Below are 15,957 nucleotides of genomic sequence, written 5' to 3' on the forward strand. Positions count from 1 at the left end.
TAATTTAGACATGGTTTAAAAGCTTTCGCCCATCAATTAGTGTCAGCTTACAGAGCTCTGGAAAAATAAACAATCTTTGAGGAAAAGACTCATGTTCTATGCAATTAATAACCTCTCAATTTCTCCAAAGCCAATATCATAATCCATTAAGGAAAATAATTCTCTTTTCTTTATGCCTTAAAATTTAAAACTTATTTTCAACGATATTCTTAATAAGATTCTCATTGTGGTAGTTCCTTAAAACACAATTTAAATACTTGCTTCTTTTCTGCCCATAACACAGATACCATATTTATATATTATCAGTTAACACAGAGGATATCTTGGTGTAGAACATTTATTTATTTATTCCACGAAACACTCAAAGTTTAGCTCAATGGGAAGTAATTTTAATCAAAGAATTGTACATTTTCTTCCCACATATCTTGCTTTATATTAGGAAATGACACTGCGATCCATTTCACTAAAATATTACAAAATATTTACAAGAAAATATTAAAATAACTCAAACGCAAAAGGCAAGATGGGGTAAAATAAACCTTTTTTTTTTTTTTCTTCCCAGAAATCTCTACTCCAGTGCCCACCGCACACGAGAATCAAAACAAGTAAGTAACAAAGATTCCCCCCGATCACAAGTTTCCAAAGAATTGGAGAAGGGGAACAAACGGGATGAAAAGGGCGGTATGAAAGGGAATGGATGTTAGCAGCACTGCTTCAATAACCAATCTATTCTGAATGAAATAATCCTCTCTTATATGCAATAAATTCTGAACAAGGCTAAACTTTAGGATATTCCTTGAACTAAAATTTAAAAATACCCTGACAGCGAAAGTCGCTCTTTCACTAAGTGTAGTAAGAGCCTCTTTCCCCACGAACCACTGATGTGAACAGAAACCTGCTGTGGCATTAAAAGCTGTCACAGGAGCCCTTCCATCTCTTTCATAAAAGCTTCATACACATCATCCTTAGTCTGCACTGAGACGGGAACAGATGGACCAGATTTGGGAGCTGCTTTGGCAAGAGGCACAGCAGAATCATCCTCTGACTTTCTTTGGGGAGCAGCAGTGGCCCCTTTATTCTCCCGACGTACCCTCAATGCAGTGGGCACGAATCGAGTAATCTCTGCCTTGGGATTAGTGATCTGTGGCTTGGCACTGATGGTGGCCGTGGCCTTCTTCTCAATGGTGGCTGCGCTCGTATCATCCGCCTTGGGTCGCTGAATCAAGTTGGGTGGAGCACTTAACACCCCCGGGTTCGGCAAGGGAGCTGGTGGGAAAAGCCCAGGTGGGGCAGGTCCAAGTGGAGGCACCAAAGGTGGGCGCATCATGCCGGGACGAGGTGGAGGGATACCTAAACGAAGGAGAAAACAGGCAAATGAAGACTACGAGAATAAATTTTAACTACTATGAAGGATGTGAAAAACATAGGTTGACAATTTTTTAAAAATTGGCATTTACAGAAAATACGCTAAAACCATGCTGCTTATTACTATCTGAAACTCAGGAATACGTTTTGATAGTAAGGAATATTTTATTATGAAATAATATTCGCTTTCAGTCTGTACCCCTGTACTTAGGTTTTCTTCCTCTCTGAGTAATGTACTATTTTAAAATAGAAAGCTGTCAACACCAACTGGTTTCAAATATGATTTCAGATTTGACAGCCGAAGACTCTATTCTAGCTGTATAGTGCAGATGCTATCAAGGCCAAGACTGGGGGTTTGATTCTCATGCATTATTTACTGATTTCCACACCATTCCTCCCCCGGAAAAGGTAACCCAATGGGCAGGAAATGGAATTTTAACCATCAGAGGACATGAATGTAACTGATCACAGTACGTTACCGCCACTGGGAAAGAATTCATGTCCTTTGATGGTTCAGACATACCGTCGTCGTTTACCCAGAATTGCAGATTTAATTTTCTTCAAATGCCACTTTTAAGAACAATTATAAAATGTCAAATTTCATTGAACTTAAGATACTACTGCTTATACAGACTCATAATTACTCCAGATACCACTGAGAGTCCAAGCTGGGGAGTTTAAAAGGAGACCTTCACATTAAACTGGGACAGTGTAATAAACCAGAAATACACCTACCACATGTAATAAGAGCACAAGGAAATCTGCCTTGTAATTTCAAACTTAAAGTTTGTACTCATGCAAATATATGGAACGACTTCACAATTGCCTCCCCCCGTCCCCCCACCAACACCCTACTCAAATGGAGAATTTAATCCAAAGTGGTCTCTGCCTGGGAAAAGTCCCTCACATGACAGGCAGAATCCAGTGCAAATACCCTGTGGAAGAACTCAACTTCAACCTAGGCCAAAAGCAATTAAAAAACATCATTTTAGGATACCCCTTGATTTCAAGATACTGAAATGTGAAAATGTCTTAGAGCAGATGAAATACACAGTGGTCAAGTTTTTGTACTAGAAATCAAAAGCTTCACCTGGAGGTGCAGGGGGAGGTAGCCTTGGTGGGGGTCCCCGAGGAGGAGGGCCAGGAGGCAGACCTGGAGGTGGACCTGGGGGAGGGCCAGGGGGTCGGCCTGGTGGTGGGCCTGGAGGCAAAAGTCGGGGTAAAGGCCCTCGGAGTCCCGGCATTCCAGGTGGTCTCAGGAATGGAGGAGCTCCTGAAAAGAGAAAAATGACAAATTAATGTAAGAGACATACATACGAAGTCGTAACTATGGTATAAAGGTAACTCAAGTGTGGTCTGACTTAGCATTTTAACTTGAAATCAGGTAACTTCAAAAACTGATCAAAACATAGGTAGAAAAAGAATTCATTCAACAAATATCTGAGCACCAGAGACACGGAACTGGATTTGTTACGGCTCATTTCTCTTTATTTGCCAGTACTGACAAAAAGCATAGCTTTTTTTTTTTTAATAGCACAGCTGAGCTGGGCTAGAAACTGTACAAAGAGAAGAGTAATTCTTAAATGGGTTCCAAAATAAGCTGAAAATGGAATATAAAGCAGGGTGCTTTAAGGATCCCCCCTGAAACGCAGGAAGACATAGGCAACGATGACTGAAGATGACATAAGACAGGTAATGTGCTTTTGCACCACCAATCAGAAAAAGATGAACTCAATGAAGAAAACCTAACTGGACAACTATAGGATGAAGGACTATAAAATCATAAGTAACCAAGAAGTTCAAATTTCAAATGAACTTCTCATTCTTATATGCCAAAGATTATATTAATACTGATCCCTTTTGTCTCTAAAGACCGACATCCAACAATTCCCAACCAAAGAACGACGCCTGTTAGTATTTACTGTGCCCCAGTCCCATTAGCTATCAATTTAGAATTGGGTCAACTTGTCATATTTAAAAAACAATACTGAAGAAACCCCCAGATTCATACTCCTCTGCCTGCTAACCTCAAAACTACAGAACCCTAAAAAGAGAAGAGCCTTGGAGAAAAAGATGGCTGTCAAAAGTACTATGAATTGCAAACAGTGCTGTAGGAATAAACAAACTGCACGTACCCTTTATCTCTTAGTGACTTATACTAGGAGAAAACAGAACATTGATACTAATGATGTATATTTTTGGAAGGACTTCATCCCTCTAATCACAGGTAGACTTATTTATTCACAATGTATCAGAGCTGACTTACCCGGAGGTGGTCCAGGAGGAAGGCCCGTAGGTGGTCCAGGGGGCCGTAAGGGCGGAGCTGGTGGTGGTCCAAGAGGAGGCGGTCCTGGCATGGGAGGTGCTTGGATCTGAGAAGGAGGAACAGACTGCGGGGGGGCCTGCTGCTGTGAAGAAGCAGAAGATGTGCCATCGGAAAGAGATTCCTCTTTATGCTGTTTTTGTGATTGCTTTTCTGCTTCAGAATCATCGGAATCATCTTCGTCGTCATCCTCTGAAAATTCTTCTACTTCCCGTCCCTCCTCAGGGATTTCCTGACCTAAAAGAAATAGTAAACCAGGTAAATGGAGTTGATTCATTTTTTATAGCCTGCAAAATAGCAATGTCTGAAGACACGTGCTCAATTAAGTGCTTTCTTAAAATTAACAACTAAATAGCTTTCTTCAATAAACTACTTGGATATGGAGGAATCAAACAGTATTCTACTCACCTATGCTAGTGGAGCACAGTGAAAACAAGCCCAGGCTTTAGAACAAGAAAGACCTGGATTTAAATGCCAGTTTAACCACTTACTAGCTGGGTAACTCTGGGCAGCTTAGAATGTCTCCAAACCTTAACTTTTGTAAAACAAGGATTACTTACTTACTTCAGGGTTGTTGAGATACTAAATGGGAAAATGTACATAAAAGAACTGGCAGGAGGAAATACCCGAAAGGTAATTTCACTACTCTTTCCTTGTCTTACCTGCCATTCGAAGCATCATGGCTTGAAGAGGAGTCAGCTCCTTCATGTTCTTCTTTTTCTTCCTTGATTTTCCAGGCATATCTGCAAATCTTACACTCAGACCTAAGGGGGTAGAGGGAGAGAATGGGGTGGATTAGTAACAAAATTCAGCAAATGCATACTATATAATACTGAAAGCCCTAGGTAAGATTGCTGCCCACTATTTGGCAGAAGTTAAGTGCCGGGAAGAGACAGCCATATAAAAGATAGTGTAATAAGTGCCAACTGGTGGGTAAACATATGCTATTGTGATTTAAAAATCTATGAATTTCAAAAATTTAAAGAATACTATTAACATCTTTATGCCAATAAAATTGGAACACCCAGATAATACACAATTCTCTAGAAAAACATAAACCACAAAAATTGGCCACGGCAGTGCTAATACCAGAACATATAAAACTGAAATGGTAGTTCAGAAATCTATTTTTAATCTGGCCCAAATAATTTTATAAGGAAGTTCAGCCAAACATTAAGTTACAGAAATTTCCTGTAAAAGGGCACAGAAAAGATGGAATGCAATCCAGAATTCATGAAGCCAGCACAACCTTGATACCAAAACTAACCTACTGTAAAATACAGCTGACTATTGAACAACATGGGTTTGAACTGAGTGGGTCCACTTACACATGGATTTTTTGTGATACGGTACAGTACTGTACTGTATTTTCTTCATGAATTCTCAACATTATTTTCTTTTCCCTAGCTTACTTTATTGCAAGAATGTAGTATATAATACATGCAACATACAAAACGTGTGTTAATTGACGGTTTATGTTAACGGTAAAACTTCCAGTCAACAATAGGCTATTAGTAGTTCAGTCTGGGGGGACTCAAAAGTTATGCACGGATTTTTGATTGTGCAGAAGGTCAGTGCTCCTAACCCCTGTATTGTTCAAGGGCCAATTTTATAACCAAATTGAATCCAACAGTGTTTTAAAAGAAAAACACATCATAAACATGTAGGGTTGGTCCCAGAAATGTAAGATAAGGTTGAACATTAGAAAAGCCATGAACAGAATTCATTACAATAAACAATTTAAAGAAAAACTAAAACATCCCAACAGATGCTTAAAAATATTTATAATAAAAAACTCTTAACAAACTAAGACTAGAAATTTTTACCTATTTTAGTTATTTAATTAAATAATTAATTTATTTGAGAGAGAGAGACCGCAAGAGCGGGAACACAAGCAGGAGTGGGAGAGGGAGAAGCAGGCTTCCCGCTGAGCAGGGAGCCCAACGCAGGGCTCCATCCCAGAACCCTGGGATCATGACCTAAGCCGAAGGCAGATGCTTAACGAGGGGACCTTTTCAACCTGATAAATCAGGCTATCCACTAGACGCTATTAAACATCTTGCTAAATGGTGCATTAGGAGCAGTCTTAGTTGGTAAACATTTACAAAGTTCCATGTGGGCAGGGCTTTAGTTTTGTTTACTTTGTAGCGTTTGTCTAGGAAAATTCCTTGCATACAGTAACAACTCAATGTAACAAATGTCAAATCATAGTAGGAGAGCCACTTTAAGCACATGTACACTGATGAGTACACAGAAATAAAACAAGTTGGCAGAAAAAGAGAAAAATGAGGTAAAGAATCACACAATACATTGCAGAGAAAAATGAAGCTGCTGTGGCTCTAAGGACTTTCTACTTTCTAGTACAAGCTTCCACAAAAGTCCTCTATAGTTTTTCATTACCAGCTCTATCCACCCTGTTAAGATAGCTTTTGGTTTGCAACCATGATTCTTTTTTTTTTTTTTTTTTAAAGATTTTATAATTTTATTTGAGAGAGAGAGAGAGAGAGAGGAAGAGCAGGGAGGAGAGGGAGAAGCAGACTTCCCACCGAGCAGGGAGCCCGACATGGGACTCAATCCCAGGACCCTGGGATCATGACTTGAGCCAAAAGCAGACAGTTAACCGAGCCACCCACGTGCCCCTGCAACCATCATTCTTAAGAAATATCAGAACAAAAATTTGTCATCATTATAAATACGAACATCAGTAGTATTACAACCACATAAATACGGTGTTGAAGGCTACAAAAACAACTTATTTCTTTTTTTTAAAGCTCTTATTTATTTTTGAGGCAGAGAGATAGAAAGCATACGTGTATATGCATGAGCAGGGGGAGGGGCAGAGGGAGAGGAAGACTGCACTGATGGCAGAGCCCGACACAGGGCTTGATCCCACAACCCTGAGATCATGACCTGAGCTGAAATCAAGAGTTGGACGCTTAACCCACTGACCCACCCAGGCACCCCTACAAAAACAATCTTAAAAGAAACTCCAGGACTACTGAGGTGTGACAGATTATACATTTTGTATTGCTCAGTATCTATCATGATGCTTAAAATTTTCTTGATGACTGTCATAACTACTTTTTAAAAATACACATAACTCAGTCTGATTTTATAATAATCAAATGGACATATGTCATACATTATGGATGTTTCCATTAGATCATGATTCCACTCACAGGTGTAGCTAAATTATAATTATGGTCTGGTTGATGTGAGACACAATGAACACAAAAAATTAAAACGGCTTCAAATGCAAATATTTAAGCAGACTTAACCAAAAAACAACGTGAATATGGCTTTCTCAGTATAGTTATGTGGTTATTCTTCTTTCTTATCCAGACCCACAAATGTCCACTGAGTACTATGTGTCCAGAACTTTTTAGATTTTTGATATAAAAATGAATAAAGCTATGATCCTTCTTTTCAAGGTGCGCACAATTACTTTCACAGATGCATTAATAAATCAGGACCTCCACCTTGTGTGCTACTTATTGATCAAGCCATGGAACTTTCATTTGCACATACCTGACTTTTTTTCTTCATTGTTATCTCTCTCGTTATCATCACGGTGCACAAATTCATCCCCTTCACTTTCTCCATCTGATCTGTCAGTGTCGCTGTCATCACTACTGTCATCATGCTTATCTTGATCCATGTCCTCAGGATACCCGTCATCTTCACTGGTGCTGGAAACATCATCATCATGACCCCGTTGAGCTGAAAAACAAGTATTATGACTGGACCCTGCACTACATGGTATACCAAAGCACAGAAAATTGTGCTATTTAACTTAGAATAACTTCATTATGTAAAATGATTCTGTATATGATATGGTTCTTCATAGTCTGACAATATTTCCATTTGGTAATAGTTTTAAAACCTTTTCTAAAAAAAAAAAAAAAAAACCTAGTTTAAAACACAATAAACATTTCTGTACTTCCTTACGTATGCTGCTTTTACTTGGGTAAGTTCTATGATTTATCCATCTTGTTAGTATGTACATGTAATCCTCATTTATTTCCCAAGTTCTGAGGACGGTGAACCAGATGTTAAACAGGGCCAACAAAAAAAAGGACAACGGAAAGGTCACAAGAGCAAAAGGAACAGTCACTCCTTACCAAGCTCCGGGCTATATAACATGTCTTCATCCCGCCTACGAGGGGGAAGATCTAGGGCAAAGCCCACTTTACGTCCATACATTTGCAAGACTTGAGGAGGTGGTGGACCGGGGGGAGGACCAGGAGGTTTTCTGCCAGGGGGCAAACGTGGCACACCATGTCCAAGAAGAGGAAGTATAGAAACTGCCCGTGTTGGAGGTCTGAAAGAAAATTCCACAGGAATCACATTCACAGTAATGAGGTATTTAGTTCCTCTTCTAAAATATTTTCAAGGGATTTCTTATCTCACATTTCATCAGGTGAGGCACCACTTATGTTCACACTGCCTTTTAATTCCCACTGCAATAATTTTGGCACTGGACAGTTACAAGGTACTTTTAATAATTGTCATTTAGTTATGCTACCACTTCCTTACCCATAGGCTGAGGTTTTTTTAAGGATGGAGGGTGGCTGGGCACCAGGAAGTGGAATGTCCTGGATCAAGATGTTGGAAGGAGCATGTGGCATATCCGGCAAGGGAATACTCTCCACTTCCACGTGCTGAGCATTCTGAAACAGAAAAAGTCCTTCAATAGTATCAGAGCAATCCACAAACTCAACACTAAAAATTCAGTTTCTGCGGTTTCATAACCTGGATTTGCTTTCCACCTAAGTATCAGGAAAAAACAAGAATATCGGTATTTGTCAACATTTCCAAAGTCTGCCAGTGAATGGAAAAAATCTCTATCGCCTGTAAAAGAAACAAAACTCACCTGTTTTTCTCCCATTATTAACTTATCCTTTTGGATTATGGTCTGAAATTGCTGCTGTTTATAGAAATCCAACTGTTGAAACTATCCAGCACCAAAGCCACCCTATTAAATATTCTGGATGATAAATAGCACTTATCAATTAACTTAGAGATAGTATATATCCAGTGGTAGAGCTTGGGTTTCTAAAATTAGTCTTTGCTGAATTTCTGCCACATACTAGCTGTATGACGAAGCAAGTTCCTTAGTTTCCTTTTCTGTAAAATGGGACCTATACTACCTACTCTGCAAAAACGATACAATTTTTTTTTTTTTACATTTCTGGACAAAATTCACAATGAAACGTATAAATTCTGAGTTCTGACAAATGCGTATAGTTCACACTTCTCAATCAATCCCTAACATTATCCCAAAGCAAACACTTTTACAAATGCTTTCATCTATAGATTAGTTTTCCCTGTTCTAGAATTTCATACAAATGGAATCCTAACTATGAAAGAAATTCAACATGCTTTGAGATTTATCTGTTAAAATTTTTTTTCTTGGGGCGCCTGGGTGGCTCAGTTGTTAAGCGTCTGCCTTTGGCTCAGGTCATGATCCCAGGGTCCTGGGATCAAGCCCTGCATCAGGCTCCCTGCTCAGCGGGAAGCCTGCTTCTCCCTCTCCCACTCACCCTGCTTGTGTTCCCTCTCTCGCTATGTATGTCTCTGTCAAATAAATAAATAAAATCTTAAAAAAAAATTTTTTTTTTCTTAATCCCATGTTATTTTGAATATCAGTAGAGCATTCCTTTTCATTGCTGAGTACACTCAATTTTACAAATATACTAGTTTGTTTATCCATTATCCTATTGATGGACATCTGGGCTATTTCCAGTTTTTGGCTATTACTGTGTTGGCAAATGAATTAATTTCTCTTGTATAAATATGTAGAATTAGATTTGCTGGCTCATGGGGTAGGGATAGGTTTAGTCTGACAAGAAATTGCCAAGAGGAAGAAGTTCATCATGACCAGTTCTCCCACTAACAATTTTAAGAGCAAATCTAAATATAACATTTTAGTTTCTCTCTCTAAAGAAACTTGATTACCTTGACCGCATCAAAATATTGGCTTAGTTGAGCCCTCTTCTGTTCGTATTCTACTTCTAGCTTTCTCAGTTCTTTGTATATATCTGGATTCTCTTTCTCATAGAGTCGCAGGATACGTTCAAAAGTTTCACGCAGCTTTTTACGCTTGTCTTTCAGGACCTTCTCATTTAACTGTGGTTGCTGCACTGGGTTAAACTCTGAGAGAAAAGAGCAGATACTGAAATTCAACACAAAAGGTCACTTCATTTAGGTATCAGCTCTATCATTTAATAAAATCTCCTTATACGCTAAACCTTTTAAAAGGGCTTTAGACCAGGTATACTCTTTTAAATTTTATTAAAAAGAAGCGCAATAGATATTTATCGAAACTCCACCCTTTTAAGATAAACCATTAATTTTACTTTCTTAAGAAAGTCTAACGTCCCCTAATTAATTTTCATTATCATTGTAATAAAAATCAATCTTCACTCCTTTATGCTAACAACTTGTTATCGTGAGGCTTCAGTCAGACACCTGTGTCATTTAATTCTGAGATCTCAGGCACCTGACTTCTCTGATCTTTAGCTTCTTAATCTGGAAAATGCGGACATCAAGTACTTCACAACAAAGCTCTGAGGACTAAATGTTATCACAAATAAGATATCTAGTGGTGTCTAGCTCACCACTTAATTATTTTTATAACAGACTGGTGTTCTTTGTCTACCATACAATCCTTTCTCTTTCCACGTATTCAACATGGGGCTTAATTTCAGGTCTTTTGCCCCAAAAGGGATTATTAGCACAAGACCAAACTTGCCTGGTCAATTATACCTGCCTCCCTCCGTTCCCCTCACCAGTGACTGACTCAGAGATCAACTGGCACATGATCCAAATTGAAACCAGATCCTTCTCTGAGACTTTAAATGTCGATGTAAGAGAGTGAAGCTCTTACAGGAGGAAGAAAATAAACCTAAAGCTGTGACCTTGTTTCCCCCTAATTCCACACCCATTTTCCACTTCCAATCCCAAGAAGTTCATCAGCAATGTGCTGAATGAGGCTAACAAGACAGTAGACTAGACAGATGAACAGTCTTAATAATGATACCTGTGTTTTCTAGGAGAGTGTCCCTTTGGGATTTCCAAATTATAGGAGTCAATGTATGTATGTTTTTCTGCCTAAACTAGTTTTTGAATTTTATAAACCGTGTAAGGTTTATCAATTATAATTAGAGCTCTGATGAACAGTGTTCCCTTCTCCCTTTTCCTTTTTTTTTCTTTTAACGGATAACAAGTTTAATTATCTTCTTTCCTAATTCCTTTTAGCCTTGTGATTTATTCAGAAGGTAGTCTGACATCACACACTATTCTTAGTGTGATTAATAAAAATATTGAATGCCTGAGTTTTAATCCCAGCTTGCCACGTCCTAACAGCATGACCTTGAGGAAAGTATATAATCTCTCTGTGCCTGAGCTTTCCTACCCATAAAATAGGGGTAATACACCTACCTAAAAGTTGTTGTAACATGTGGAAAAAAAAGTGGTGCATTGTAAGACAAGAGCTCAATAAACCCCCATTACTACTATTATCTCCTTAAACCATATGAATCAATCTGAAGTCATTTACTAGGTCATTTAATGTCTTGATACCCCAGGGATATCAAGTGCCCATAGTAATATTTAAACCAGAGGCAACAAATGGGATCAGTTAGAGCTGAATTGGGAAAGATTTGGGATCATGCAATCTGACCCAGAACTCTTGCCCAGGCTAAATGCATAAGCTGCGCTACATTATTTAAGAGAGCTATAACCCCACACAACTGGATTTTTTTTTAACCCATTTAATCTATCATTGAGATCCACTGTACCTCTTTCACTTACTATCTGATTTTTGGCAAACCACTTAAACTGAGTACCTTTTGAAAACAAAACTTGCCAAGATCATTTCATTATGCAAAAAAAAAAAAAAAAGGGCAGAAAAATAAAAAATTCCATGTTCTAAGATTAAAAATGGGTTTTTAATTTGTGGGTTGCAATAAAACTTCCAATGGCAGCATCACACAGACAATTCTCAAGCAACTTAGATGCAAAGAAAGATAACATGCAGCTATCTTGTGTGATTCCAGTTATGACAAAAGCAGTAATACTGAAGATGCATATGAAAAAACGGAGTAAAATTATTTAGAGAAGTGTGAAAAAAGGGAGAAATCCCAATATGATATATAGGATATTCTATAAAATTAGATTTTAAGTATTTCATGATTTCTTCTACCACCTTACTTAGTGGGTCAAGTGTCTTTGATGTTCTCATTGGAAAAAATAGGGAACTGATAAATTCATGGTAGCCTAATACTTAGATTTACATGGTAGTTGCCAAGATTAAAAAAACAAAACAAAAACTCCAGATTTCAGTCTTCGCTCAATAACTAGTTCAAGCTACATAACGGCATTCATCTAACTCTAGAGGAGATCCCCAGTGTGCAATCGCCTCCCACCACTCCATTTTGTCTTTCTGACACTAAAACTAAACCCAGTGTCAAATGTCATCATGCTTTTCTGTTTTTCTTATGCCAGTGCTGCCTTTTCATTACCTGCCTACCTGCCTCTGTGTATCAGACTGTTAGCCCTGCTCTAATATCTAGCCTTTTAAAATAAATTCTTACCCATTTCATCCAATTTCTCCATGTCCCGGATAATCTGTTTGGGATCCTTCATCTTCAAAACTGCAGCTCGTACCATCATGCGCTGTTTTTTGTTCTTAGAAAAAAAGGAGCACTATGTCAAAAAACTGGACATACTTGAGTTCTTACTTCAATTTGCATCAAGAATCTATTTAAACTGAAGTTGAACTTCTCTTTGGTTTCTGATCACTTGTTTCAACTACCATAACCAAAGCTATGTAATTTTTGGCTCTCAAAAAATGTTTCAACTTTAGACAAAAAGATAAACACTATTTAGTATGTGTACTTTCTTAGGCAAATATTGCTTTTAATTTTGTGTTATCTTTAGCAATTACTTAAATTAAGATTTTTTTTTAGGCTAAATTCTAAAATTATATATTAAAGAAAAGTTTTGCAGGATTTGATGCTAAACAATGAAACAGGAAAACCCAGTTAAAAAACCATTAAAAATCTGCATTCTTTCAGTGTGTTAAAGAATACTAAAAAGTAAATACGGTCTTATTCTGGGAGAACACTTTGCCACAAACTCAACAGCTACATAATGAGGAAAATGAACCCACAAAGCTATTCAGAATCACATTTATTTTCATTCACTAATTTGGTACCTTTTAACAAAGCAGTATGCTTTAATAGCAAAAAAAAAAAATCCTTTCAAAGATATTTATTTAACTCAGTGGGAAAGATAATCAAATATATATTACGATAACCATCATGAGCTTATCTGCAAAGTTATTTCAGTTCAGTTTCCAAGTAGAGCATTTTGGCTTAATAAATTTTATTGTTATAAGAAGCATAAAGTATCTTTTCTGACAAATAACTGTAAATATTGTTTTGAAATCCACTAATCCCATATAATAAGATGTACCAAACATCACTTGTGGCTAACAGGATGCTTCTCAAGTCCTACCTTCTTTAATTCTCTCTTCCGGGCTTCTTTTCCTTTAAGAGAGAGAGAAAATATAAAACTTTCAAATCTTGAACGCTAGCATTTTCTCCATTTTAATACAGACAAAAATTAATGTGGGAGGCTGTCCTGTGCATTGCAGAGTATTTAGCAGCATCTATGGCCTCCACCCACCAGATGCCAATAGCAACCTTTAATTATGCCAACCAAAATCTGGAGAAACTTTTGTTTTAAGCTTCTCAAAACTAATCTATCCAAAATTACAAACACAGTAAGTTTCAAGCCAATTCTACTCTGCAAGTCAATCAAATTAAAAATATCGGTATTTTTTTTGCATGTTTAAAGTTTTCATCATGTGCCCACAACACTGGATAACTTTATATAACTGACTCCTAGCAATGCTGATTTTGTAATTAAGACATAATAGATTCTCTGGTGTTTGGAATTTTTATCACTCCACACTAATGGGCACTTACGGGCTTGGTCTGTGGGGTTCATAAATTTTCCACTCTTGGTGGATGATGTAGATCTCCGTCCCATGTTGACAATTTGTATGATTTACTTGTTTATTAAAACAAAAAAACCTGCAAAGACAAAGAAATAGCTTATTCTTCTGATTTATTTACAGAATTTCTTCCTTTTTATATTATGAAATTTCTTTCTACCAATCTCTTTAAAAGTAACATTCCATTTATTAACTTTTTTATTTTTATTTTTTAAAGATTTTTTTATTTTATTTGACAGAAAGAGAGAGTGAGGGAGGGAACACAAGCAGGGGGAGTGGGAGAGGGAGAAGCAGGCTTCTGGCTGAGCAGGGAGCCCGATGCAGGGCTCGATCCCAGAACCCTGGGATCATGACCTGAGCCGAAGGCAGACGCTTAATGACTGAGCCACCCAGGCGCCCCCATTTATTAACTTTTTTAAATGGATCACGGACTGACTCTGAAATTGAAAAAAAAAGAATCCATCAGAAAATGCTTCAACAATATGGGATAAACCATGAATATGAAAAGCCATTAGTCCTTTTTCTTTTCTTTTTTTAAATTTTATTTATTTATTTGACACAGAGAGAGAGAGTGAGAGCAGGAACACAAGCAGGGGGAGTGGGAGAGGGAGAAGCAGGCTTCCCGCTGAGCAGGGAGCCCGATGCAGGGCTCGATCCCAGGATCCCGGGACCACGACCTGAGCCGAAGGCAGATGCCTAACGACCGAGCCACCCAGGCGCCCCGCCATTAGTCCTTTTTCTACACCCTCCCTTTGTTTACATGTAAGGTGAAAGAGGAATAAAAAGGGAATGGGGGTAATTATATGGGTTCAACAACAAATGTCACCCTTGACTCTCTCCATGGTTTTCTTCACATGTATTCTCAATGTCTGTAAGATAGTAAAAACTCATTAATTTAAGCCTGTTTAATTCAAATTTAGTTCTAATTCACATATAATTCTTGACTCTGAAGAGCTTAAGACATAACTGAAAGTGCAAATATTAAAAATGAAAGTATTACATGAAGGAGTGTCCAAAAACGTCAAGACACACATTTTTCTACCAGTACCTACTTGACTCCTGATTTCCGTTTTTTATGGTAACTGAAAGGGCTGACTGTATTTGAGAGAAAATGTTTTGCAAGTCAAAATTTTTATTAACCTAAGACACTACTATATTATTTCTCTTATTCCAGTCGTTTAACTTTTTAATACTTATTCTTCCCAATAATAAAATTGACAAATTTACTTCCTTTTGGAAGTAGACTTTTAAAGGGTGTGAAAGGGAAGATCATGAGGTAAATTTTTCAGTAGCCCATACAATTAATTATACCTTCCCTTCTTCCTTGAAGATTTGTGTCAGAAGAGTTCATTAGTTAATGCCTTGATTTCTGCTAAATGCTTCAGAGCTGTTCCAGTGGCAACTAATTTACCCTGTGCAGGGTTTCCTTCTCAGAAAAACTGGGAGTGGGGGAGAAGGGAGGCCGAAATAAACAAAATTAGTATAAATAGGCTCTCCTGTCTTTGATGGCCTGTTTATCTTTTTTGCTGTCCTCTCTCAATTACCCTCGGGCTCCTGTTTTGACCCTCTTCTCCCACAAGTGAAACAAAGAATAAATAGGATTTACAGAGAATTTCTACAGAAGACAATGGAGCCTTAGCGTGCACAAACTACTTTTTGTCTAAAAGCAGAAACAACAGGGAAATCGGGCCACAGAACCGAAGAGGCTGCAGTGGGACGGAGCCCAGATCCACCAAGAGAAGTAACAGCAGCAGCAACTGCCGAAACCATAGCGACGATTGACCCTGACTCGAGGTACAAGACGTCAAATCTAAAGCAACCGGTCAACGAGCAAAGGCAGGAGGCGGCGCGAACCGACTCGGACGAACAGCTGCTTAACTGCTGGAAGCCGCACCGCCCCTGGCTCCACGATCCCCCGGTCCGTGACCCGGGAGACCCAAACCGCGAAGAGGAAGAACCGGGCAGAGGGGCCTCGCGTCCCCGAGGCAACCGCGCGGACCCGGGGCAAGGCGGGAAAAGATGAAGAAACGGAGTGAAACAATCCTGCACACTCACACTTCTGCTGGACTCCTGGCACTGCGAGAAGCGGGGAGGGGACGATTCTCGGCGTCTTTTACCTCGTAGGGGCCTTCACCTCTGTGTGCCGGTCAGCCACCCAGCCACCGCCATCTTGAAAGCTCGCGCCCCTCCGCCATCCTTACGTCACTTCCTATCCCTAAGGGCCCAAGATCTTAGCGTTTCTTCG

At 38.7% G+C, this 15,957-nt stretch overlaps 1 protein-coding gene across 1 annotated transcript; it reads right to left on the bottom strand.

Moving 5' to 3' along the window:
• Positions 1-321: 321 nt before the first annotated feature.
• On the bottom strand, positions 322-15,913 carry WBP11 (WW domain binding protein 11). Its single transcript, XM_032391751.1, has 12 exons — positions 15,768-15,913; positions 13,684-13,791; positions 13,211-13,242; positions 12,286-12,379; positions 9,647-9,843; positions 8,225-8,358; positions 7,810-8,009; positions 7,217-7,408; positions 4,351-4,452; positions 3,632-3,925; positions 2,456-2,638; positions 322-1,350 (listed from the first exon to the last, which is right to left on the bottom strand). Exons 2-12 carry the CDS (start codon positions 13,745-13,747, stop codon positions 917-919), a joined length of 1,926 nt encoding a protein of 641 aa, XP_032247642.1. The 5' UTR covers positions 13,748-13,791; positions 15,768-15,913; the 3' UTR covers positions 322-916.
• Positions 15,914-15,957: the final 44 nt, after the last annotated feature.

Source organism: Phoca vitulina, unplaced genomic scaffold, assembly GCF_004348235.1.
Source record: "Phoca vitulina isolate PV1807 unplaced genomic scaffold, GSC_HSeal_1.0 scaffold64, whole genome shotgun sequence".
Lineage (NCBI taxonomy): Eukaryota > Metazoa > Chordata > Mammalia > Carnivora > Phocidae > Phoca > Phoca vitulina.